Source organism: Zalophus californianus, chromosome 9 (assembly GCF_009762305.2).
Source record: "Zalophus californianus isolate mZalCal1 chromosome 9, mZalCal1.pri.v2, whole genome shotgun sequence".
In the NCBI taxonomy this organism is placed as follows: Eukaryota; Metazoa; Chordata; class Mammalia; order Carnivora; family Otariidae; genus Zalophus; species Zalophus californianus.
In genome coordinates this window covers 31,626,262-31,653,623 of record NC_045603.1, presented here as the reverse complement: position 1 = coordinate 31,653,623, position 27,362 = coordinate 31,626,262, and the positions used below count along the sequence as shown (strand labels likewise).

The 27,362-nt window shown below is 33.8% G+C and overlaps 2 protein-coding genes across 4 annotated transcripts in view; one reads left to right on the top strand and one right to left on the bottom strand.

Moving 5' to 3' along the window:
* TMTC3 (transmembrane O-mannosyltransferase targeting cadherins 3) overlaps positions 1–27,362 on the top strand; it is an 87,995-nt gene that overhangs the window by 7,649 nt on the left and 52,984 nt on the right. Inside the window, exon 2 of the mRNA XM_027593668.2 lies at positions 21,877–21,968. The gene's annotated coding sequence lies outside the window, so the exon portion shown is untranslated. The remainder of the gene's footprint in view (positions 1–21,876; positions 21,969–27,362) is intronic.
* Positions 1–27,362, bottom strand: part of CEP290 (centrosomal protein 290) — an 85,562-nt gene that overhangs the window by 57,096 nt on the left and 1,104 nt on the right. For 2 of the 3 annotated variants that reach the window (XM_027593663.2, XM_027593664.2), the window contains exons 3-19: positions 27,230–27,307; positions 25,350–25,419; positions 25,043–25,089; positions 22,071–22,214; positions 18,201–18,254; positions 17,304–17,456; positions 16,743–16,925; positions 16,010–16,099; positions 13,703–13,825; positions 12,762–12,885; positions 8,690–8,862; positions 7,227–7,389; positions 5,432–5,532; positions 5,274–5,361; positions 3,984–4,096; positions 2,447–2,531; positions 1,778–1,920 (exon numbers count right to left, since the gene is read on the bottom strand). In XM_027593663.2, coding sequence (XP_027449464.1) covers positions 1,778–1,920; positions 2,447–2,531; positions 3,984–4,096; positions 5,274–5,361; positions 5,432–5,532; positions 7,227–7,389; positions 8,690–8,862; positions 12,762–12,885; positions 13,703–13,825; positions 16,010–16,099; positions 16,743–16,925; positions 17,304–17,456; positions 18,201–18,254; positions 22,071–22,214; positions 25,043–25,089; positions 25,350–25,419; positions 27,230–27,307 — 1,932 coding nt within the window. Of the gene's footprint in view, positions 1–1,777; positions 1,921–2,446; positions 2,532–2,799; positions 2,893–3,108; positions 3,883–3,983; positions 4,097–5,273; positions 5,362–5,431; positions 5,533–7,226; positions 7,390–8,689; positions 8,863–12,761; positions 12,886–13,702; positions 13,826–16,009; positions 16,100–16,742; positions 16,926–17,303; positions 17,457–18,200; positions 18,255–22,070; positions 22,215–25,042; positions 25,090–25,349; positions 25,420–27,229; positions 27,308–27,362 lie in introns of all 3 variants that reach the window. The other variant, XM_027593662.2, reaches the window with a different exon arrangement.

Genomic DNA, 27,362 nt, shown 5'->3' with positions numbered 1-27,362 from the left:
TGAGATTAAATGGTGATTGGAGGTACTGAAAAATAACCTGTGGCAACAGAAAATGAAATAAAGTACATAATCTAGAAATATCTGATCTAAAGTGTCACTGATTCTGAAGATTTCTTACAGCAGGCATCGTTAGGTCATTTGTGAGTTTCAGACAGGGCATATCAATCAGAAAAAAGAATGACAACCCAGGATAGAAGCAGATGAAATCTCTGGAAGCAGTGGTCCTGGCAAGACCAGAAGCTGTCAACTGAAATAGAAGAAGTTAGAATTTCCTGAGCTATCCATTCTGTTTGTATTTGGTCACTAAGTGGAGTTTCCCTTGGAAAATAGTTTGATTTAGACACAGTATCAGTAGTAGGTAGCACCATAGATGAAAGATGTTCACAGAAAAAGCATAAAGAATTATTTTAGACATTCAAAGAGCAGAGGTGAACGAAGTCACCAACAGGAGAAGGAACATAAAAATGAGTAACGTATAAAGAGAATTAAATGGCTCTCTTCAATTCTGTCAAATGATCTTCTTGCCTCAGGAAGTTTTGAACATACCAGTATCTCTCTCCCTCTCTACTAATAATACAGTGCTGGTAAGAACAAGTGTTCAACTATTGACTAATTCACCATAAAGAAAGTAATTCAACAAATATTTTCCTGGGAAGCACAAATTTGGGAAGCAGTAATATATGCTAAGTATGTTCCGATTATGTAAACAATATATTTAAATATTAAGAATTTAAAATGTATATTTTATTCAAGTTTATGTAACACTCATTAATACTGTAGAACTCTCAAATCTCTATATAGTAAATATAAATATACTATTATTTGATGGCTAAGATTTTCCCTGTAGCAATGTTTAAGCATTGAAATATTTAAAATATTCTTACTATATCCTATTACACTTCTAGGTTTGTGACAGAAGGTCCTCCCAGACTACCTTCCACACTTAACAAGTGAATATAAAAAACTACTTGAAGGTTCTAGAAAATAAACAAAAGCAAGTAGATTTTGGAGAGGATTTAAAACTTGGAAGACAGAATCAAGTGAATTTTGCATGTTTGTGTGTGGGGGCGGGGGGGCGTGGGGAAGGGATAGGCTATAGTTGCAGTGACCTGTCATCTTTCTGGCCAAGAAAACCAGAGATAGAGCCCAAAGTCTCGGGAAAGTAAGACAGGAATTCCAGAAAGAAAATAACCAGCAAAAGGGGATTCCAAATTCTGTTAAAAACTCTGCCAGGCTGACCTTTGAAATGGAAGAACGGAGATAACAGAAGAAAATATCAGTGATCTTAAAAATAGATAAATAGCAATTATCCAATCAGGAGGAGAAAAGAAAAAAAATTACGGAGAAAAAATGAAAAGAGCCTCAAAAACCTGTGTGACAACATCAAAAGGTCTAACATGTGTCTCTGGAGTTCCAGAGACAATGGGACCAAAAAAATAATTGAAGAACTAAAGTGGAAAACTTCCCAGTTGTAGTGAAAAGTAAACAGATTCAAGAAGCTCAGCAAACACCAAACGACATACACATACACACAGACAAATATACAAATGCACACTCTTACCTAGACACACACCAGTGCACATTATAGTGAAACTGGTGAAAACTAAGTAACAGAGGAAGTTTTGAAAGCAGCCTGAGAAATCGACATGTAACAAACAGGGGAACAATGACTCAAATGACTATAAATGTCTCATCAGAAACAATGAAGACCAGAGAACAGTTGAACATCTTTAAAAGTATGAAACAACAAAACAAAACCAATGTGAAAAAAACTTACATTAACTAGTCTTTCAAGACTAGGGATGATTAGAGATGTTTCTCCTCCTTTAACATCAGGATCTTTCTGCATTTCCTTTATAGCTTGCAATATTTCTTTCATACCTTCTTCCAAGTGCTTATTTTCTTCAGCTAATTCTTTTACTAAAATGACATGTTTTTCTCATTCAATGAATACCTTCTTCACAATTTACGCTATTCTATACACATAACAAATATTTCACATATAGAAAAAAATATCCACTTGGGAAATGCCAAAGTAAATAAATGTACCAAAAAAATCACCTATAAATCCAATGTGTGAATAGCTGTATTAAATGACACACCTGTTTAAATCATGTGCATATATGTTTCATTGTTGAAAGAAATCATAAAGATACTTTGTCTTCACTTCTTTAAACATCTTTTAAATTTGTTTTTTTAACTTCACTTTCATTAGACAACAAAAAAGAAAAACTGACTTATCACAAAAAATTCACATTAATAACTTTGACAATGAATATAGCAAGGCAAACCAAATAGATGAATGAGAGACACTGAAGTCTATGTATTGTGGAGGTAATTAAAGTTAAAACAGACTAGAAAACAATGGGTTAAAAGTCCTTTTAGCTCCATGATTTTCAGTATAGGATAAATAAGTACAGAAAAATAAGAAATAATAGTAACTTACATTTACTTTGAAATTTGGTTATTATTGTTCTACCTCTTTCTAAATCTCTTTCCTTTTCAATTAGTTCTCTTGAAAGAAATTCATTCTGTACAGAACATAAAGAATAAAACTGATTTTTTAAAACAAAATATCACTATCGTTTACAGTTTTCAAGTTAAAAAATTTTGACCAACTGAGGTGTAACACACCAGAGAAAAGCTATAGAAATACAACAGTAGTAATAAAAATAAAACCCAAAAGGTAAAACAGGTGGTGGTCTTCCTCCCACTCCCACAGCAAAAGACAAAGAAATATAATGAAAGATTTTGTCTTTAGTTCCACAATTATCTTTTAATAGTCTGCCTTTATACTACCTGTTCTGCCTGGTTTCTATGATGTTCAAGCTCTATTTCTGCATTTCTATTCTGTGCTTCCTTGACCAATAAATCCTGTGCTATGACTTCATTCTAAAGGAATAGTTAATAAATTAGGCAAGTCAATGATTTCATATCAAACTTACTGCATTTTTAAAATTTTTAAAAATAGAATATGTATAAATTAGTGTTATGTGAAAGTATAAAAAAATTCTTACTACAATGATTACTCAGAGAACTGTTAGAGAAGTTACAAAAAAAAGTTAATAAAAAAGTGATCTCAGTAATGTAATTTGGAGGAAAGCTCACCTGAGATCTAAGAAATACTAGTTCTCTCCGTAGCTGTTCTATAAGATTTTCAAGTGGATCTATCTGAGATGATTTTGATTGTATAGTAATAGGCACATGGTCCGGAAGATTAACATCAAGTTTACTTTTCAAAATCTCTGTCTGTAAAGGCACTTCACTCTTTCTTACATCTTCTTTCAAACTGACATCAGCATATTTTAACTGGTTATGAACCTGTTCATCTTCTGATGTTGCTACTTCTGATTCACCCATGTCAGCTCTATTATCATGAATTTGTTCACAGAATATTGCAGATTTTTGCCTAAGTGATAACTTCTGCATTAAGTCTGAAGCTGTTGATAAGGCCTGTAAAGACGAACTGCTTTTCTGTATGAAACTAGTCTTCTCAAGTGCCTGACAGCTTCTTGACACCTTCTTCATAGAGTGGTCAGAAAGAGAGTATAAGTAGTCATCTATTTCTTCATTGCTCTCCCTACTAAAGCTATTGACTAATGATTCTAGATTTCTTAAAGATTGTAGACATGGTGCTTTAAAAATCTCCTTTATCGTAATAGTTTCTGGAGGTGAATTATTATCTTTTACTTGTATAGATGAAGAATGTTTAGTTAGAGAGACAAAAGGATCCACTGCACTTTCTACACTATGTTGAATTTCAGATAACATTCTTGATAATGATCCTATAGTGACACTCTCCTCTGGTTCATTCTGATATAACTGTGGAAAACCGAATGATGGTCTCCTATGCGGCAGCTCTATTTTCTCTGAACTTGTAATCTGTATTTAGAGTAAATAAGGTCTCATTAATCAATCTTTGGATCAACAGGTTATTTAAATTTAAAAAAAAAGTTATTTCTTTGAGTTACAATACTGTTTACCTTAGATTGAGCTTCACTCATATTTTTGAGGCTTGCAAAATCAAATTTCCTTTCTCCTATTCTATTTTCTTGAGAAAAGTTTTCAGTTAGGTTCAGGTCCTCAACAGTCAATCCTACATAAAAAAGAATTAACAAATTAGAAACATGAAATAACTCTTATTATTCTAATTCTTAAAAAGTAAAATCAAGATTTTTTTTAAAGATTTTATTCATTTATTTGTCAGAGAGACAGAGCACAAGCAGGGGGAGCGGCAGGCAGAGGAAGAAGCAGGCTTCCTGCTCAGGAAGCTCGATGCCCAGGACCCTGGAATCATGACCTGAGCTGAAGGCAACTGCTTAACTGACTGAGCCACCCAGGAGTCCCAGTAAAATCAAGTTTTAACTCAAAGAAAAGGTAGAATATTTCCAAAATCCTTGATCCACATGTAGCCTATACAACCTTCTGATTTAGCTCACTTTTAATATTAATAATATAAGAAACTAATACGACTTTTATCTTCTCTGTCATTCTTTACACATTCTAAAGTATTAATAATTACTGCAATAGTTTAGAGACATATAAAATAGACAAGAATCATGAATGAGTAAACTGGTTAATACACTAATAAATTATGAAGTTTTGCCATCCTAGAAATTAGAAATTTTTTGATATAGAGACCATGATGATAAAAAATCAAAATAAACAAACCAAAACCAAACCAAAACAAAACAACAAACAAAAAACCCTCCATTATTCAAATACTTGTAGACTTGGGTGAAGTTAAAAAAAATTCCTTCGCTATGGTCTTCTTAGAAAAAGGCACTACAATTGCTATTATAAAACTTAACCAATGGTTCTCTTGATATCAAATAAGATAAACAAAAAAGTTAATTTTTATTCAATAAAACATTACTTTCACTTAATAAGGAATAATATATAAAGTTTTCAATGTACTGCTCTTAAGGAAGATACTAACAGCAACAAATATTAATATGGAAATTACTAAATATTATCATTATTGATCACAACATATCGGGATTGTATGGGAATTAATAGGCCATACAGTAAAATTTTCAAAAGTTGATGATTCTGAAGTTTTGTTCAATTATTTTATTATGTTTTTTCTGTTTTTACCTGTTTCAGATTTAGGACAGAAACCAATGATACTTAAATATTCTTCGTCAGACCATTATTTCATTTATTAAACTTGCAGCAGAACCCTGATAATATATGTAAGATACAGAAAATTTCAGCTCCAGACAATTCATTTTCCAATGATTCTTTAAAGGATTTGGAATAACTGCATATACCTGAAGTTGCAGCTCTTTTTCCTCTTTCTTGAGCCATTTGGCGAATTTTTTTTTTCAGATCGAGTCGTTCTTCCTCTAGACTTTCGATCTATAAAGCACAAATTATTAGTATTTCTTTTGGTTCAACCAGAAAATAACTAATTAACTATTATACTTGCCTCTTTCAAAAGAATCTGGTTTTCAGCTCTGTACTGCTGCTGTTTTAAGCTCTTGCTATTTCTAAATTCAGTTAAATCAATCATTGTCTTTGGTTCAAGGCCTAAAATAGAAAGCAGTATAATTAAAAACTTATCAACATTCAAATGAGCTATAAAAACTTCGTAGAGTAATTGGTTATCATCGAGCAAATGGTTACAATTTATCTAGCCAGCATCACTGAAGAATGGGATACTTTTGTGCAAGAATTTCCAGATATTTGAACTATAACCTTACAAGTCAACATTTTATCACAATTTTTAATAGAAATCCTGACAAAATATATCAGGATCTGTCTTCTTCTCCTCCATGTTAGATCGTCATGAAAGTACTAGAATGTATTAATTCAAAACAGAAGCTGTAGAATAAAACAGACTTGTGATCAATTCCCACTTTCAATTATTAACTAAGCTGTAGGACTAATAACTGCATTTCTTTTTCTTTCTTTTTTTTTGGTTTGTTGTCAAGGGTTTAAAAAATTAACCTATATAAGGTACTTAGTCCAATGCCTGGCACATAGTAGTCATTACTAATATCAATATCAATTATATTACCACATGAGCCTGATGCCTCCACTATTCCTGTCTCCTAACTTCCTATTACTAAGTAGATATGAAGATTGTCTTAAGCAAGTGTAAGACAAGATTTGGAGGCTTTAAAATACAGAAGGGGCACCTGGGTGCTCAGTCAGTTAAGCATCTGCCTTTGGTTCAAGTCATGATCTCAGGGTCTTGGGATGGAGCCCAAGTTGGACTCACTGCTCAGCGGCGAGTCTGCTTCTCCCTCTGCCCCCCCACTGCTGGTGCACTCTCACTCTCTCTCAAATAAATAAATAACATTTTTAAAAATAAAATAAAATACAGAAAATCTGGTGTTTGTGACAGCTATCTAATTGGCTCAGTCATCTGTAGCAATTTCTGGTTTGAAGTCAGCTGTGATCCAGTAGGTCAAGTTGATCAGAAGGCTAACTTGGGTTACTGGCATGATTCTGAGTCCTATTTAGATATATTTTCATAAATAAATCCTCTTCATAAAATATTTATTTTTTCCTTCCTCTAGAGAATAGTTTTCACAGATGATCATTTTAGCTCTAAGAAAGCATTAACTGGTATTTACCAAGTATAATGAAATCAGTATTTAGATTTTTATTTTCACTTCAAAGTAGCAATTTAGATTAGACTGTCATAATTTAACATTCAAACGAGTAATACTAAATGAACTATTTCTTGAAATCAATATATAAACTCTCAAGCTATATTTACTAATTACTCCTTAGAATCAACAGTAACCTTAAAATAACCAAAGTTAAATTTAAGCAGCATAAATCATAAAAGTACTTAACCAGTACTTCTAAATGTCCTCATGAATTCATCTGAATGAGAGTATTTTGCAAACCAAATGGGTCGTACAGACCCTATCTTTGTTGAGAAAAAGAAAGGGGGGAGTTAACTTCTAATATGTGGTATTAGTTTAGTAGACTTTCAGTTTTTAAACAAGCATTTATTACTTGAAGAGATGCCAGACTGAATAGAGCAGTGCTCCAGGACAGCCCACCCACCATCCCAACCCCATTAAATCTGTAGTCCCACTTCAATCAGAGCAGCTCCACTTTTGTTTTAAATATTTTTATAGAAGGATTTATATGGGGGGGAAAAAAGCACATTCAACTATTTAAAAATAATATTACACAAAAAGAAAAATAAGAAATGACTTGACAATTAGGATTGATCAAATTATGGATCTTAAAAGATGACTTACCCACACGCTCCCTAAGTGCCTCATTTTCATCAAGGAAATCATTGATCTTCAACTCAAGTTTATTGATTTCCTTTGTTAATACTTCAATCTCTCGATCTCTTATTTTAATTTGGTTTTTACAATTCTTTATTTCAATAACAGCATCTTCTAAACCATATATTCCCTGAAAAATATCCAATCTAATTTAAGTATAATGTGGTTTATTTGAAAAATTATCAAATTTATGAATTTATTTTCTTATTAAGTCTGAGGGGAAGTACACATATATGTAAGATTTGTATCATGAAACTGTGCTTTTTATTGTGCTTTTAAAAAACAAATCCAGGGCGCCTGGGTGGCTCAGATGGTTAAGCGTCTGCCTTCAGCTCAGGTCATGATCCCAGGGTCCTGGGATCGAGTCCCGCATCAGGCTCCCTGCTCCTTGGGAGCCTGCTTCTCCCTCTGCCTCTCTCTCTCTCTCTCTCTCTGTCTCTCATGAATAAATAAATAAAAAGTTTAAAAAAACCACTAAGGACTTAATTTAAAAAAAAAAAAAAAAAAAAAACAAATCCAGTAATATGATGGAAAATGGAATAGCTGAAACTTCCCAGTATAGCATCCTAATGACAAAGTGACTCAGAGAATGACATATAAAACATTTAACAAGGGGAGACTGGGTCACTCAGTCAGTTAAGCACCCGACTCTTGGTTTCAGCTCAGGTCTGATCTGAGGGTTGTGAGACTATGCCCTGAGATGAGTTCCACGCTGGGTGTGGAACCTGCTTAAGATTCTCTCTCTCTCTCCCCCACCACCACCCTGCTCACGCTCGCTCTCTCTTAAAATAAATAAATTTATTAATAAAATAAAAATAAAATCAGTGAATGTTGACTGTATGTAAGACCATGACAGATGATTCAGGGGATATGAAAATAAATCAGATGTTCATACTGTCTCTAGGGAGCTCCTTACCCACCCCCTCAAAAAACAAACAAAAAACATTTAACAAAATAAAGGAAAAGAATAATAAGAGTGAATCACTGATACCATTAGAATATATAAGTCATTAGTTACTTGACTTAGTGGTAATCAGATTTAAAAATACAAAAAGTACAAAGTAAGTACTGTGTGTTGGCACAGTAGGCAGCAAAACTGTCCCTGAAATAACTTCTGGCAAATAAACCAGTGGTGTCACATCTATAATGGTGGCACAATCACACTGATTACAAAGAAACTAAACTTGCTGTCTCACCAAAGCTGATTATCTGGGGCAAAATGTTTTGATCAAATGGCTAGAAAACAATTCTCCGGCTGAAAAGTAAGTGCTGATCAAAAGTTTGAATAGGGTAGTACAAACCAACCAAGATAACCTTTATCATAAAACACTTCTGGAATGTTTTTGAAGGTACACAGTAAATGGCACAGAACAGTCTGTGAGTGGCAAGAATAATCTAAGTTCCTTGATTGGCAAGATAAAAATACATACCGATTCATAATCTTTTAATCGCTTTAAAGTCTCAACTAGTTCTTTATCCTTTTCCCTAGCATCAGCCTCAGCCAGTTCAGCTGTTCTCTCAGCCTCTTTAGTTTTCTCTTCTAACATTTGAACCTTAGACTGAATTTTCATATAATGAGTCTGCTGGGAAAGAGTTGAAGCACCTACAGAGTAAAAAAAAAAATCATGAATTTATTGAATTGATTAGTTATTCCTTTAAATCCCTGATTGCAATCCAATACAGGAAGCAGGAAAAGTGGTATGTCACTAAAAAAGTCCCTTTATTATTATAATTTTATATTTGAAAAATAAAATTTGTTTTCATTTTATTGATAGGACAAGCTTAAAAAGTTCAATAAAATCTTAACTGAATGGTTACAGATTATGTAAGACTGCAAAACACTGCTTTACAAAGAATGATCATGTGGCAAAAACTACTAGCTATCTGTTCCTAATGTTCAACTTTTGTCCACTGTAAGAGAAGAATGCAATTTTGGTTGCACACATGGCCATATGAAATAAAGACTAAATTTCCAGTTAAACCCCAGCAACTAGGTGTGGTCATGTGACCAATGGTATATAAGCAGACAAGCCATGTGTGTATTTCAGGAAATGTTTTTAAAGAAGAGGAGTGAATCTTTTCTCTTTCCTCCTTCCTGCTAGCTGGAATACAGATATTAAGTCTGGAACTCAAACAGTGAGAACATGAATTGGGTACTACATGTTGAGATAGGCAGGGCAGCAAGTTACAGGATGCCTGATACTCGATATTTGTGCAGGTATCACACCACCTCCAAACTAGTTGCCTCAACTTAGTTTATATCATGGAAAAATACATTTCTATCCTGTTTAAATCACTGTTACATTTGATTTTTTCTGTTGCTTGCAGCTAAACAATCTTTAATAGCTAAAAAATCTCTACTTATATTTTCTTACCAAATTGTTGCTAGACCAAAATACAACATTCCCATTATTGACACAAATCATTCTTATCCACCAAAAGTGTTCACTGATTTATAGAGCATGTATTAATGTATAGGCATTGGACTAGTGTGGGAAACCATGCATGTTTACAAGAAATGGGCCCTGTTCTCTGGAGTGAAAAGCTTAGATGGAGAATGCGAGAGGCTGAGCTGTCCCTAGTGTCTACTCTTGCTTCTTCCACGTGGCCTGCCACAGTATATTTACCTGCCTATCCTTCAGTGTGTGCTATTTGCATCTTGCCCCACCTCCTCTATCCTGCTGTTTGGGATGTGGACGTGAAGGTAAAGCTCCACTTTGGATGAGAGAGATGAGGGCAACACACCGGATTGCCTAATTCTACACCATCACACAGGTGAGAAAAAGAAACTTCTATCTTGATTTTGCCACCATTTTTCAGATCTCTGGTTCTGACAGCTAAACCTAATCCTAACCAATGAAAGGAAAACACCATTAGCTGTCATATTTACAAGTTAACTTCAAGTATAGAGTATATTCTAGTACCCACACCTTCTATGGACTTTAGGGGTCATATGCCTATGGACTGACTGAATTGTCATTAGACAAGACCACTTTCTTATCTGATAGCAGAGATCAACTGTCACTTTTTCTCCTGGTGGCTGGAATATGTAAAGCCCATGGTATTGGTCACCCTTTTAAAGCAGTTTAAACCACTGTCAAAGTATAAGTCTAATAAATACATAACACACATACAGAAATAAGTATAACAAGTGGGCCTCGTTGTTGGCTCAGCAATCATATTACATTTCCCTAGTCTGTTCATTCTTCCAGATGACCATTTTATACCTTCTCTTTTCTTCTCTCTCCTCAAATTCTAACACATCTTCCCCTATCCTTTCAGTTAAAAACCTTGCTTCCTTGTTTCCTGAGAAAAGAGAAGCAATCAGTACAGAAGCTCTACCTGCTCTCACCATCAGGTCATCTCCACAGTCACCTGCGTCTGTATCTACAGGCTCCACCTCCCTTCCTGTTATTATGGATGGATTCTTTGTGCTCCTAAGGCCGACTACCCCACTGGAACACTAGATCCCATCCCACTGCCTTCTCAAGGATATTGCTCCAGAAGTTCTCTCTCTCTCTCTCTCCTGCTTTATCATTGCATCAATTTTCTTCTTTAATGGATCTTTCCTTTAACCTAGAAGCATGATTATTTCTTCCATTTTAAAGAGAAAAACACTTTTCCTTATACCCCTTTCCCTTCAAGTTACTGCTCCATTTTTCTCCTTCCCTTCACACAAACAGTCCTCAAAGGAGTCTCTAGATTGTCCTATGTCATCTCTCTCCATTTCCTCTTAAGCCAAAAGTGACCACTGCTAAATCCACTGGTTAATTTTCAATGCTTGTCTTGATTTATCAGCAGCATTGAATACAGATCTGAACATAGTTGCTTATTCTTTTCCTTGATGACATTCCTCATGTGGTTTTCAGGACTCTACGTGTTCCTGATTTTCCTCTCACCTAGAATCCTTTGGTTGTTCCTTTTCATCTCCCCAGCCTCTAAAGTCAAAGCATCCCTGGGCTCAATCTTTGCATTTTTCTTAACATTTGTTCCTTTGATGATCTCAGGCATCCTCATGACTTCAACTATCATTTTTAGGCATATGGTTCCCAAATTTGTATTTTTAGCCTCGACTGTTTCCCTAAACCTCAGACTTCTATATATACAAGTGCCTATTTAATACTTTCAGAAGTCTAATAAGCATCTCAAACTTAATATGTCCTGTTTAACTAAGTCCCTGATCATTTCTAAACTTGCTAGAAACACAGTCCTCCCCAGTGTTCAGAATAAAAGTCCTGATAACTCTCTCACATCCTACATCTGCTCTGTTAGCAAATTGCATTCTATCACCTTCCAAATATATTCTGAATTGACTACAACTAATAACTACTACCTCCATGCTCTAAGCTACCAGCACCTTTCCAGATTATTCCATTAGTCTCATAGCAGGTTTGCCTGCTTCTGTCCTGATCACTCCTGTGATCTACTGCAGACACAGCCTAAGTCAAATTATTTCACTCCTGTCTTCAGAAACTTTCTTTGGTGCTTCTTCTCACTTAAAATAAAAGCCAAAGTCCTTATAGTGAACTGTTAAGTCTCTGTATGACACAGCCCCTGGTCACCTCTCTGATATCATGGCCTACTACTGCCCCACGTGCCCACTGTTCCAGCCACAAAGGCTTCTTTGTTGTTTTTCAACACACTCAGTATACTCCTACTTCAGTGCCTTTACACTTATTCCCACTGTTTAGGGACAGCTGCATGGCTTACTACCTCACTTCCTAAAAGTGTTCAAGTACCTCCTCAATGCAGCTTTTGCCTCACTATCTAAATTATAACGGTACCTCCAACGACCACCACCATTATTTCATTTACACACACACACACACACACACACACACACACAAACTCACTAGCTATTTACCTTTGTGCCTTACTTTTTTATCTTCTGCAATTATGTTAAATATGTCATGAACCTATCATGAATAGTTTGCATTAATGTGTCCTGGTATGACTACAGTATGTAGCGCTGTGGAAATATAAGACCACTGATGTTTTAAGGACTCATGTTCAGATGTATAGGCAAGGTAGTATGTCCCAGGGTAGGGAGAATAAGATGAGACATTAAATTAGGTAAAGTTCATTCAAATGCTAATGAGTCAAATGACTTCGGAAAACTATCTGCAACGCTGCTACACTGACCAAATTTTATTCTATTTTAAATATCTATTATTATTATATATAGTATCTATATTATTATTAAAAAGGGGATAAATAACTATACTCAATTATATCACCATTTTTCATTTCTTTCATATAACTAATATGGTAATAAAGGTTAATGTAATTTTCATTGCAGAAAAATTACAGAAAATATCTCCATCACTTACAAATTTAAACACTAGTAATATATGTAGTTAATAATATACTAGTTAACATATGTAAGTCATTTTTAAAAATGATAAAATTCAAAAAGAAAAATCAATAATATATCTATTGACATAATTTAATAAAAATACTTATAAAATTGAATGGTACATAAGCTTATTAAACATTAATTACCTTTGTTTCTTTGAAGCTCATTTTTCAAATCTTCAATAATGAAAGTATTTTTTTCCATTTCTTTTGTATATTGTTCTACTTGCTCAGTGAGCATCTTAATTTGACTATCTCGTTCTTGTATACCCTATAAAATATTTTTGCATATTACGTATTATTTCTTCATGGATATTAACATACATTTTAAAAGTAAGGAAAAAATAGTTCTTATGTTTCTTCAACAAGATTGTAGAATATATATTTTTTGAGTCAAAACTATGTCCTTTACTACTTTGTATACCTCAACTGCACAACAATGTTAGATACACTGATGTCACTCTAATATTTACAGATAGATCTAATGGCTAACATCCTGGCAAAGGGAATTCCAGAACTCTCTAATATTTATGGCTTCTTCTGACTCCTTTCATGCTACCATTCCTCATGACCCACCCACTTCCATCTTTTGCCCTGTAGTACTTCATTCAAAATATTGTCCCTTGCAATTGTTCTTATCCTCCAAATACTTCCCAAATTTCCCTCTTTCTTTTGGACTGTGACGATAGAGCACAGATGATGGAAGTATACCTTCTACATAAATATATTTGTACTAAAAATAAAATTGAATGTAATACAAATTATGACACTTTTAGCTTTTTCACATTATACAGGATATTTCAGCACCAACAAATAATATAATAAATGTTAATAAGAGTATTAAGATATTTTTAAGTTTCTAAAAGTTTTTAAGTTTCTTATTAAATAATTCCCAATCAAAACAATATGTCTATTATCTGAGTCAACACAGAAAAATACACAAAATAATTCTATTCCTAACTCTAAACTTAATTCTAATTGTTTCTTGGGACTGGATTTCAAAAGACTTTATTATATACCCAATGGTGTAAGCCACTAGGTTAGACACATTGTCTACTTTAACAAACCAAATTTTGAGAAGGTTTTACCTGTTGTAGAGCCATAACATTACTTTTATCGGCATCAAGCTGGGCATTTTTCAATTTCTCCCTCAGGTTATGTAACATTTGCTGATATTCAATAATTTCATCATCTTTAGAAGACAAAATTAACTAGATATAAACAACATAGGGTCTGTTACATAAGAGGAAAATTAATAAATCATTTTTCACTTATGGCAACTACTCTAATATATACCATTAGCAGATACCAGAAAATGCAGGAAGTAAAAATCACTCTGAAGTAAGTATCAGCAATTATTTGCATAATCATCGTTCCTTTTGGATGTACAACCCTAAGTTCAAATAAAAAATGATTAAAAAATATACAGTATAACTTCTGCTGTTTTAGAAATTCAATCTTTAAACAATCTCAATTTTTCAAAACCTATTCCTAAATAAGAATTATAAATACCTTCATGCAACTACCAGGAAGTTTTGTACAATTAATTTTTATGGAGAAAACCTTAAAATGCCACTGAATGAAAGTGTCTTGCATTCTTTGCTAGAACAACCAAATATTAAAATCAACTTAAAATTAAAGTTATCACATATCCAATAAAATAATATTTTTAAGAACTATTTCTAAATTTCATATTAAAAAAAGAGGTTCGTAACTGTCTAAAAACTGAAAGATGAATAGCTTTTCAAATATTTAAGCATAACAATAACTAAAACAAGGACACATGGTTAGAAAATAGATTGATCAATACAAAGCAGAGAATCCAAAAATAAATTCAAGTTCAACAAGCATGTCGTATGTAATAAATATGAAACCATATTTCAGTAGGAAAAAGATAAAATGTTCAATAAATAATGTTTGGACAACAAAATAGGTCTGTTGCATCCATACCTCACTCTCCATGCCAAAATTAATTATATATGTTTCAAAGACTTAAATGTAAAAGATGAAATGAGGAGGTACCAGAAAAAATAGAGAAAACAACTTTATACTCAGAAACCTAATTATGACACAAAGTTCAAAAGCCACAAAAAAATAAACTACATAATACAAAAAAAAAAAAAGACTTTATAGTGAAAATACCATAAAGCCAAAGACAAGTGTCAAAACTGGAGGTATGTATTTGGATATATATTACAACTTGTCGCAAATTAATCTACATTTTGGCAAAATAACAAATACACGAAGATAGTCATTGTAACATTGTTTCAAATACCAAACATCAGAAACCTGCTAAATATCACATAATAGGGTAGTGCTTAAATAAATAACATACCTACAAAGAAAAATTACAAAGCCATTAAAAAGAACAAAGCAATACTATATATACTGATATAAATAATTCTTAACAATATTAAGTGAAAACAAAATAAAGTGCAAAAGAATATATATACTACCATCTCTCCCCCCAAAATTAAATAGGATGTAAAAACTTTTTTCCAGGGGTCAGTAAACTCAATCAAAGGTCAGATTTGGTCTGCTGCCTGTTTTTGTCAAGTCTTATTGCAAAACAGCCTTGCTCAATCATTCATGTATGCTGTATGTCTGCTTTCATATTATAATAAGAGTTTAGTTACACCAGAGACCAGAGGGTCTAAAATATTTACTTTCTGCACTTCTTACAGAAAGTTTACTGATGCCTGATTGATTCTCCAGGGCATCACTGTCACCACTACTTCTTCTGTTTAAAATATAGGTTATCTGAACTTCCCAGATAATCAAATCCAAAGAGCCAACAAGATTTATGTGAACTCAGTTAGAAACAATGACTACAAAAGTGATAGCTTTTAAAATCAGATTTATCCAGAATCGCTTTAGACTTTTTTCAAAATATACAGTCATCATAATCCTAGCTTCTGACATGGTAAGGCCAGAGGATGTGGTTGGGGTTGGAGAGTGGGGAGGAGCAAGAAAGGTGTATTTTGAAAAAACTTCTCAAATGATTGGGAAAGGTCTCTTTCCTTACTCCCATTCCCACCGGAAAACCAATAGTTGGATTACTCTGAAGGAAGGAGTTAGAAAAACTAAAATTAGCCAGGAACTATATATACATAATACAAGACAGCTATGAGTTATGTAAAAAAAATTAAATTTTACTTAGAATTATCTATTTTAGTTGACAAATAAGTTAAGTTTTAGACTTACACTACACATACGCTAGACGACTACACAGGAGAGAGTGCTTAGTGCTTTTCTAACTAGGACATTTCATGCACTTTAAAAACTGCCTAATAAAAATGTCACTAACTACCATAAGGCCTTTAAAGAAAACTAAGAGTAAGAAATTGAAATAAAAAATACAAATGAAAAACCATTAGATCAACTGAAAAAAGCACCTTCCATTCTTCTACTTTTGCACTGACAGCAGCCATGACTGGATCATCTTCTTCATTTTTTGCTTTCAGAAGATCTGTAAGCTCCTGCACCTAAAAGGCAACAATTGTTTCAAGAATTGTTGCAAAATAGTGCAATATATACATATTTGTTAGATATACATATTTACATATATATTACACATACACAGTATACATACTCATACACAAATATGTATCCATTACCAATGCATATTCATTATTGGAGCAGTTCTGTAGTTAGAGGTGATATTTAATGGTTTCTGTATCATTACAGATGTAAAATTATTTGTCATTACTAGAGAATTATATTTTTGAGCATTATTCTATTTTTTATACTAGTTTAATACCATGTAAAAAATGAGCAATGTATTGGTTTTCTGATATTTATAGTGTATTTATTTTACGGTATAAAACTTAACTTCAGGCCCACAGGATATCTAAGCATCTTTAGTAGAAAATCCCCATATTTATTAGTTTTCCAGGACTGCTGTCTACACATTCATTCAGGTATCAACTACAAGGTATGCATAAGGGCATTAGAGAAACACATATGGACAAACATATTAGCACGGCAACATGTTACAGTAAAACGTATATTACAGCATAAGACAGAAATTCATATCCTAGAAAGTTAAAGTACTTTTTAGTTTCACATAAATAGTAATGATACGATATGAAGTCTGCACGAATGAGTTACTCCAACAGCAATTCTTACTTGAAGCCGGTAATGATCATTTTCTTTTTTTAATTGGTCCATTATGTTATCTGTTTGATGGACAATAGCTTTCATCCTGTTATACTCATCAGTCATCTTTTCCATCTCCTGTACAGACTCTTCTAGATTTTTTCTCATTTCTTGATTCTGAACTTCAATTTTTTCATTAGCTTCTGTTAAAGTCTAATAAAGTTAAAGACACTATGGTTAACTTAAGAAACTGAAATTTAAACTAAATTAAACAGAGTCCTAAGTTCCTGCTGGAGAATAGAGAATTCTTTAGAGATCTGTAGTAGCAATTGCTTTTGACCAATTAAATCAAATTAAATATCAAGCAAATTGTATCTAAAAAGCTTAGTCCTTCTTAATGCCCAAGATAGGCATATAAAATGAATGAATCCGTAAGATTTACAACTTTAAAGATGCAATTTATTTCATGTTTCCAAATGCATAGTTGCAGATTTCTACTACAGAATTCAAATGTAGGGCCAAATACTAGGTTTATATTAATAAAATGGAAGTTTTAGAAGAATCATTGCCTTGAACCAACTTCTATTTTACCTGAATTTCATCCAGGTATTGGACAAGTTCATAGTTTTTTTTAGACAACTGTGATCGGTAGTCACTGTCTTCTCCTCTTCGTGATAAAAGTGTTTCTTTTTGTGAATCTATTTGTTTCTGATAGTCAATAATATCCTGACGAAGCTGCTCGTTCTGAAGGCAGACCAAATACAATATTCCATATTAAGAAACCATGCATAGAAACAAAATTTCATCCTCTAAATAGCTGATCTCAAAACGATATATCTTTAAACTCCCAAGGTCTCACCACCCCTAAAGTCTCACCTTTTTCTTTAGACGTTTGTTCTCCAGAAAAGAACAGGAAAAAGATAATTAGAAATGAGAAAGGCGATATATAATTAAAATTAAGAATTAGAAATTAAAACAAAAAAGAGAAATTTTAGAAGGAGATATTATTTTGGATAATCAAAGAAAGCAAGAATATTCATTATCAACCAAAACAAAGAATATTTTGGTTATGTTAAAAAGATAAGAACTCTTATAAGGATAAACAATGTATAAACATTATTTGGCTCAGAAGAACCAAATAATAAAGAACTTATAAGATTTCAAGAGAAAGAAAACATTTAAAAGAATACTGGGTAAAATAAGAGAAGACAGAAATCGTTATTCAGTCAATTAGCAAAATAACAAAGAATGGCTTCTGAAACAAAGCAAAATTTACCCACATAAAGTAAGAGATGAATGTAATACTTAATGGCCTCAACTTTCAATTTATTTCCTATTTCCCTGAGACAAATTCATATCATAAAATCAGGCAGCTTAAAAGCATCAGTTACTTAGAAGGTTCCAGTTCTGGTTAGAGTATAAATTTATGAAAACTTTTTAACAAGTAACTTTGTTGAATTACCACAACTACTAAAATTTTTTACCAACCTCTCTTCTTAATTTGCTGTTTTCATTTTCTGCTTCCTCATTTCGAAGAGCCAACTAAAATAGGAAAAAAAATAAGGTTCAGCAGTAATTCAATATAAAACCAGGTTTTTGGCTGATCAATTTAAATTTTACATTCTCTCCAATGAAGTAGAGAATGATTAACTACTAAGGACTCATGTTGATCAAAGACATGAATAATAAACCAAAACTTGTGAAATCTAAGGATTATAAAAAACAAAACAGGTTGAGTTTAAAAGATTAAAAAAAAAAACTAAAACCAAAACTCTAACCAAAGGATAAAGAAACAAAGCAATAAACAAATTATCCCCCCCAAAAAAAACCTAATGAGTAATTTTCTGTCCAAGATATTTAATATTTTACAGTTCTTCTATGTCAGAGCTAGAATATACTCTTTGCTCTGGTGAGCATTTAAATTACTTAGAAATATAAGGCAGCACAACATATCGTTAAAAAGAAGCAATCTGAAATCAGACTGGCCCAGGTTTATATTCTTTGTCCATTAATTTCTGGTAGAGTATGAACAAGTAATTTATCATCTCTTCAATCCAATTTTCCCATCTCATATGTTGATGTAAAAATTAAGTATGATGTATATGAAGTCCTTAGCGCAATGCTCAGTGCATGAAATAACAAAAAATTATGGAGTGTTTTCCCCTCCTCTCATAAATGATTTCATTTGTGACTCTTTTGTTTCCCAAAACAGGCAAATACTATAACTCTTATCACAGATTTTTTCATCCATTGTCCAAACCCCATCCCTCTGATGGCCTTTCACTTTTCTGCTTTTCTCCCTAATTCAAAGAGAAAGCAAAATTCTCAGTGGTTTGCAATTAAAACATAGTTAAAAGTCTGTAATAAATAAGCAAATGCAGTATGTGATCCTTGATGGAACCTTGGATATTGGGTGGAGGGACTATGAAAGGCAGTATTAGGCCAAAAGAAAAAAATAACAATTATAGACTAGATATTAGATAAAAGTATTGGATAAAAATAAATTTTCTGAATATGGTAATTATATAGTGGTTATGTTACAGAATACTTCTCTTTTTCAGAGACATGCTGAAATATTTCAGTGTGCAGTATCATATCTGCAGTTAACTCTCAAATGGCTCAGCAAAAAGAGAGAACTATGTGTATATAAAGATACTGATGGGGAAAGTAAACGTGGCAGAATTCTGACAACTGGTCAATCTATATGAAGAGGATATAAATGTTTATTCCTTTTCTTACAATATTTATGAAGGTTTGATAGTTTTCAAAATAAAAAGTTTAGAGAAAGTTTATAATAAAATGCAAAATGCTATACAAATCTCAGGAGTTTACCTACTACTATCATCATCGTCGTCACTGGGAATTAAGAAAGTCCCATTGTGTTTTGAATTGGAAAATTTTAACAAGGCAAGAGATGTCAAGAACTTAACACTGAAGCATTTAGCACTACTGATGCTCTTTTCCCTTAGTTTTTCAAACATTACATTCTTGAGTTTTGTCTTTTCTTGTGCTGTTCCTTGAAGCACTTCTTCCTATTTCATTAGACATTTCTCAGAGATCTCCCTTACAGTCATTTCTATGGCTTCATAGCTATGTTCTTAATTCACAAATATTCATCATCCACCCAGTGTCTTTCATGAATTCCAAATCCAGTTATCCTTTTTGAATATGCCCACTGTGACCTCAAACTCAACATGTACAAAAGTGAAAACTGAAGTAATAATTACACACCTTCTAGTTCCTCTTGTGTCTCTACTTAAATGACACTGTCTCCTTATGCAGTGGCCCAATGCACAAAACTCTCCATTCCTCCCTCTCCTCTGACAACCAATCATTCACCACATCCAATTACACCCACATCTCTAAACTTGTCTATATCCCTTAATCCCTTGAGTCATGACTTTAATTAGCCCATCATCAGCACCTGCCTGAATTAGCAGAAATGTCTCCTTACTATACTTAGTCCCCTTCAATCCACTCCCTGTAAAGCTGAATAAACTTCAAAAGTATAGATCTGATCATGATATTCTTGTATTCAAAATTTTTATTGGCTCCTTTTAGGAAAAACACCCAATTCCTCAGGAACTGGCCTGTGCTTATCTCTCCAGAGGATCACAAATGTTTAAACTAGGAAGGCAGGATAGTACAGTGGTTTAGAGCATAGATTCATTGAGTAAGTTTGGACTCAAATCCTGGTTTTACCACTTCTGTAACTGTGAACAATTACTTATCTCTCCTGTGTCTCAGTTTCCTTATCTGTAGCATGGGCAAATGTTACCTATCTCATGATAAGTATGAAATGAGGAATAATGAATTAGTGCATATAAAATATCTGGCACACAGTAAAGATTCTACACTAGCTATTTTTACGTATATTTCAGCCAAAATGAGTAACTGTAGTTCCCTGAATTCACCATGTCATCCCTTCCCTCCAGATCTTAGCAAATGTTGTATCTTCAGGCCAGAATGCCCTATTTTTAACCACCATGTATGTATACTCCAACCCTTTGCCAGACTAACTCCTACTTCAGGTCTCAGTTTACAAATCACTTCCTGAACCTCAAGACTGATTTAGGTATCCCTCCCCAGAGTATCCTCTATGTTATATTTATTATTGACAATGAATATCAAGAAGTAGGGTATCATTGCCCTTTGTATTCCTAGTACCTAACTGTTTCTGGCAAGCTATAAATACTCAATAAAGTGAATGACTGGTTAAGGGCAAAGAAAAAATTGCCAACAACTCATATTCCATCTCAAGGAATCTAGCAACTGGAATGGTACATAGGCCATATATTCAAGTTTTCTGTGTTTGTACCTATGAATAAAAGATAGCAGTCTAAGAAGAATGGACACGGTACTTCTGATTAGCTAAGGGTGCATGGTATGAATGACAAAAAATTGATTAATATATGGACTAGACAGAAGAACAGTCCAGAAAACCACAGATATCCCCCTAACAAGCAATTCTATTACTGTATGTCATAGGTTGAATCCTTAATGATTAAGAAATCCATAGGTCTGTTATGTTTTATTGAGTCAATTAAACAGACAATTCTCTAAGAACTTATTTCTAACCTTTAGGTGGCATCAATCCATACTTTTTTCACCACAAAAATGGTATGGATAGATCACTTTTGCATGAATCGTCTAAATTATATAAGAAAATAGATATATCAAGAATAGGCATGTTTTTCCTTACAAAATCAATTTGTAACAAATTCTTTAAAATAGCAACACCTTATAATCATTGTTGTCTACTTAAAATTTACCACCTTCTATTTCTAAAAGAACAATGGACAAAATAAAATTATTAGGATGTAATAAAACATTGACCTAAAGGACACAAAGGTAGCTTTTGGGAATCAGGGATGGGACAGTTACCACACTTAGGCAGCAGATTTTATATAAGTTTACTGACACGTGAGGCAAAATAGGAAACATGTTTTCTGACAGGAACTCACAAATTCATCCGCAAAAAATTTTTTCCTCAAACTAAATTTAAGTGACCACTGCATGATTTATTTTATAAATAATGAATAACATAAAAGGCAGTAACTATATTTGTATAAAAGATAAAATGTTGTACTTTAAAATATACATTGATTTATAAAATGCTGGCATTAATACGACTTCTTAAGAACCTGTATTTTTTTACATATAGGTATTTATTGCACAAAGCAAGGTACTCCCGAAAACAAGAAATTTGATTTAAAGATGTGATGACAACATGAACAGTGATACAAAACCTTAGAGGTAAGTATACACCAATTCTCACATAAAACATTATAAAAAGTATAATCAGGTGTTTTTAGGTAACTTGATCAGTTAAAATTCATTGAGGAAAGTGTGCCTTACTTGTTCATTAACCTTCTTCTCTTTCTCCAACTCCTTTTCCATGTCCTTCAATTCTCTATCTTTTTGTTCCAACTGTTTTTCAAGTTGGCGAATTTCATCACGTAAAAACCGAGTGTCACGTCCACCTGCAGACTGCTGGGCCATCTTAAAGTAATAAAACAGAAGTATAAATCAGTCCCATTATAATTAGAGAATCAACAAATTGACTTTAAATTTGTATTATAATCAGCACCAGATGTTTAAAATCATGTTAGCTTAAGGACCTGTTTTGTAAAATTGTGTATTTAAGCTTAGTTTGCCCACTGATAAGCCCTTAAGCTTCTTCTGAGCCACCCAGAGCTCTGAATTGACTGTCAGTCGCTCAGGCTCTATTATAACCATTGAGCCACAGACACTGGACTAAACTGCACAAGCAAAGAACACAGGCAATGAACTATCAAGGCTTGTCCTGAGCATCACAACTCTGAAACCAGCAGGGACTCCACCCAGTCATTGACTTCTGGTGACTTTTTTTTTTTTTTTTTAACATTTTTACTTATTTGAGAGAGAGTGAGTGAGAAAGAGGAAGAGAATCTGAAGCAGACTCTGCACTGAGCACAGAGCCCAGGGCTCGAGCCCACAGCTGCGAGATCATGACCTGAGCCAAAACCAAGAGTCGGACTCAACTGACTGAGCCACCCGGGGACCCGACTTGTGGTGCTCTTAACCTGCCCTTTCCCTCATACCCTATTTAAACCAGTGCTGTCCAACAGGACTTTCTGGGATAATGGAAATGTTCTCTGCATGCCTGAATACCGTAGCCACTATCCACAAGTGGCTTTGAGCACTTGAAATGTGACTACTGCAACTACAGAACTGAATTTTTAATTTTTATTGTAATGAATTTCAAGTGTATAGCGACAAGTGATTAGTGCTACTGTACTGGATGGCTCAGACTAAGATTACCTTGAAAATCTTGTACCAGATTGGGGCACCTGGCTGGCTCAGTAGGTAGAGCATTCAACTCCTGATCTCAGGGTCATGAGTTTGAGACCCATGTTGGGGATAGACTTTACTTAAAAAAAATCTTGTGGCAGATTAAATCCATTTCATTTCATATTCCTGTTATTTGGGGTCATGGTCCAAAATGTATCCTTTAGTTATCTACCTGTCTCACATTCATCTCTTTACCATACAGTTGTGATACTTCTATATATTAAATAGAGTCTTCTCCCTCTTTTCCTCCTTCAGAAAACTTACCTCTGTGCTCTCAAAAATCTTCTTTCAAGATAAATTAATATTTTATACTCTTAGCCCTTTTACTAAATCATGCTCCCCATCTCCCCTCCTTAGCTGCAATTTGGTTTCTTTAGTATACTAAATCCTTTGGAACTCTTTTAATTGGGACATGCTCATTCTTTCACATCCCAAGACCTCAAGGGCAAGAGGTGTTGATTTACTTCAACCTGCAACTTCCAGGCTATCATTCCTCCACCACCTTTGAAAACTCCAGTTGCCATGAATTCTATATGATATCCAGCTATCCAATCCCTACCTACTCATGGTAGCAGCAAACTACTAACTTCCCAATTGCTCCCTCTCAAAATTCATTGAGAAGTTTTGGCACATGGCTCATAGTGTTTCACTAAAGCCCCCTAAGCAGTTTCCACATCCATGTAACTTTCATTCTAGTCTCTATCTTTTTACATGCTTCTTGAATTCACTATAGCCTCCCACTCTCAGGCCCACACCAGAACCTTGTCCCAGCAGAAACATTTTCTCATGATTCCTAGTACACCTCCCTCTGACCTCATAGGACCCTCTGATCCCTTGACTTGTCTCTAACCTCTCCCACCATTCAAATCTTGATTGACCCATCCACCTGAGATTTCATCATCATTTATCACTTCAACCACTTTCTTACCACTACCCCCACTGCCCTGCCCTTCTATTCTACAGCAGCTGCCTGGCTAAATGCTAACAGAATCAATCCTATTTCATAATTCACTTAATAAGTATATATTGAGAATGGTTGATATTTTTCTAGGAGATGGATATATAGTGCGGAATAAAAAATAACCCATCCTAGTTGACAGAGTAAGTAAAAGAATCAGGATTTGAATTCAAATTGTCTGACTCCAGATACCCTAATCTCCAGCTCATTCTCCTCTATATTTCAAACTTAATTTTCCTTAAACTTTAGCCACACATCTTCCACTCTTTTTTTTAGCAAATGGGCTTTCCCGCCAACCTCGCAACTTCCAGGTATTCAATCTACAAACATAAAAGCTTCTGTATACATCCATATTTCCTGCTACAAAGGAAGAAGGTCTTTTCTTTTAAAGGCTAACTCATTTGTATCACATTCCTTCCCACATTCTCAGGAATCTCAATGTATTCAGTTCCTTAACAATATATTCATATTTTGGCTCTTAGCTTTTTCAAAAGCTACTTCTTCTACCATATCCTTCCATCACTATTCCTCAAATTCCCATGTGCCTCCACTCCAGTTCAGTTACTAGTAATCTTCTGTATGCCTCTCTAGACTATAAGCCTCAGGTTACTGAATTTTTTTTCTTTTAAGATTTATTTATTTATTTGAGAGAGAGAGAGAGAGCACAAGCAGGGGGAGCAGCATGTGTAGGGAGAGGGAGAAGTAGGCTCCTGGCCGAGCAGAGAGCCCAATATGGGGCTCGATCCCAGGACCCTGGGATCATGACCTGAGCCGAAGGCAGATGCTTAACCAACTGAGCCACCCAGGCGCCCCTACTGAATGTTTTTATTTTGTTCACAACTGGATGCTCAATCCTAAGAATTTAAGGATTCTTAAACTTAAAAATTTACATTACATGTAAAATATATGTTGAACAAACAACTAATTATGAACACAGTATCATTCCTGTGATTTTTTCCAGCCAATATAAAGTTTTGAAAATAATTCAAAATAATAAAATTAACAACAATTACATCCTAGGTAATACAAAAGGACATACCTCCAGTTCATTTTCCAGTTTCATTACTTTAGTTTTTAGTTGGTTTTCTATTAAAAAAAAAGTTTCAATTGGTCAGATTTATCTCAAGACAAATTTTTAAATAAATTGCAACAAAGTAATAAAATTGTTAAAGATTCCATCATGATTATAATAAAGTAACATAAGAAAAAAATAACTTTTATACCTCATCCATGAAATAAGAGTTCTAGAAATGTCTTTCAAAATAAAGTGAGGATATAAATTTTATAGAGTATATTAAACAGAATCCCCTATTTAACACTATGATAAAGTTTTCCAGGGTGTTTACCAAATTTTGCTTGTTCTTCTCCAGCTTTTTCAACTTCCTCCAAAGCTAGCTCTACTTCTTGAGCTTTCATCTAAACATAAAAAAGGTTATTTCAATTACGTCTTTACATAAACACTGAAAATGAGGATTTTGTTTCATTTGCTTTCCCAATATTTAGTGCCTTCAATGCCTGGGATATGGAGACTTTCAGTAAATATTTGTTGAATAGACGATTTTCTTACGTAAGGATATAATTCCTAGATTCCTAACAGCTTGAAGTATCTTTGATTCCTCTTTTTCCTTCAAGTCTTATATCCAGTACTGTAACTTTTCCCTTTGTAATGTTTTCTACTTTTTCTTTTACCATTATCATTATTTTAGTCCATAATCTTATGTCTAACCTTCTTCACAATGTTATGTCTAAATAGCTTCAATTCCCTTCAATTTGTCCTATTAACATACCTAGTTTAGCCTTCCTAAAGCACACTTTTGTTATTACCAGTTGTGGCTCAAAAACCTCTAATGGCTCCTCATTGCTGATAGTATAAAATACACCTGTATTACCCTTGCCAGCCTACTGCAAGCTATACCCATTTGTTTCCTCTATAACCTACTATAAATTTTCTGCACCTGTCTCCTCAACTGTAAAGAATAAGCACATTTTCTTTTCTTAATTATTTTTAATTTTATTATGTTATGTTAGTCACCATACATTACATCATTAGTTTCTGATGTAGTGTTCCATGATTCATTGCTTGCATATAACACCCAGTGCTCCATTCAATACGTGCCCTCCTTAATACCCATCACTGGGCTAACCCATCCCTCCAACCCCTCCCCTCTAAAACCCTCAGTTTGTTTCTCAGAGTCCATAGTCTCTCATGGTTTGTCGCCCCCTCCGATTTGCCCCCCTTCATTTTTCCCTACTTTTTTTTTTAACAAATAATGTATTATTTGTTTCAGAGGTACAGGTCTGTGATTCAACAGTCTTACACAATTCACTGCGCTCACCATATCACATACCCTCCCCAATGTCCATCACCCAGCCACCCCATCCCTCCCACCCCCCACCACTCCAGCAACCTTCATTTGTTTCCTGAGATTAAGAATTCCTCATATCAGTGAGATTATGATACTTGTTTTTCTGATTGACTTACTTCGCTTAGCATAATACCCTCTAGTTCCATCCACGTTGTTGTAAATGGCAAGATTTTGGGGTTTTTTTTTGATGACTGCTTAATATTCCATTGTATATATATATATATATATATATATATACATATATATATACACCACATCTTTTTTATCCATTCATCTGTTGGTGGACATCTTGGCTCTTTCCATAGTTTGGCTATTATGGACATTGCTGCTATAAACATTGGGGTGCACATACCCCTTTGGATCACTACATTCGTATCTTTGGGGTAAATACCCAGTAGACTAAGCACATTTTCTAGTCCAAGTTTTTATTTAAGGTGATTTCCAGCTTTAGAAGCTTTTTAATGTTTACCACTGCTTTCCATTTACCTAAAATTACTCAGCAGTCTTTGCCCCTCATAAGGCCTTCTCTCACCTAAACCTTTCCCCCTCCCAACAAACCCCTATACAAGTGTTCACATTTTTCATTCTGATTTCAGTATTATGTTAACATAATTACAAAGGACCTCTCTATGTTATTTTTAAACATACCCATTCTGTTTCCCTTAGACATTCTTCTAGGAACTCTAGAGCAGAAACCAGCAATGTTTTGCACACTAAAATTTTCAATCCACATTTGAAGAGATCTCATTTTTGAGTGATTCTGATATTATAAAGTACTTTCATAAAGACTAACTTATTTAAGAACAGTTCCTTAAACATCCTCCAATAGTCAAAATCATTAAAACCTACTGCATACAAACCTTCATTAGTGATTGAGTAATTCTGAAAAGGTGTATCATATTTTCTTGACTTTCAGTTTTTAGCTCACTTATTTCCACCTAAGTAAAAAGAAAAACAACTATTTTATGTTTTATAACCCTTGGGCAAAATATA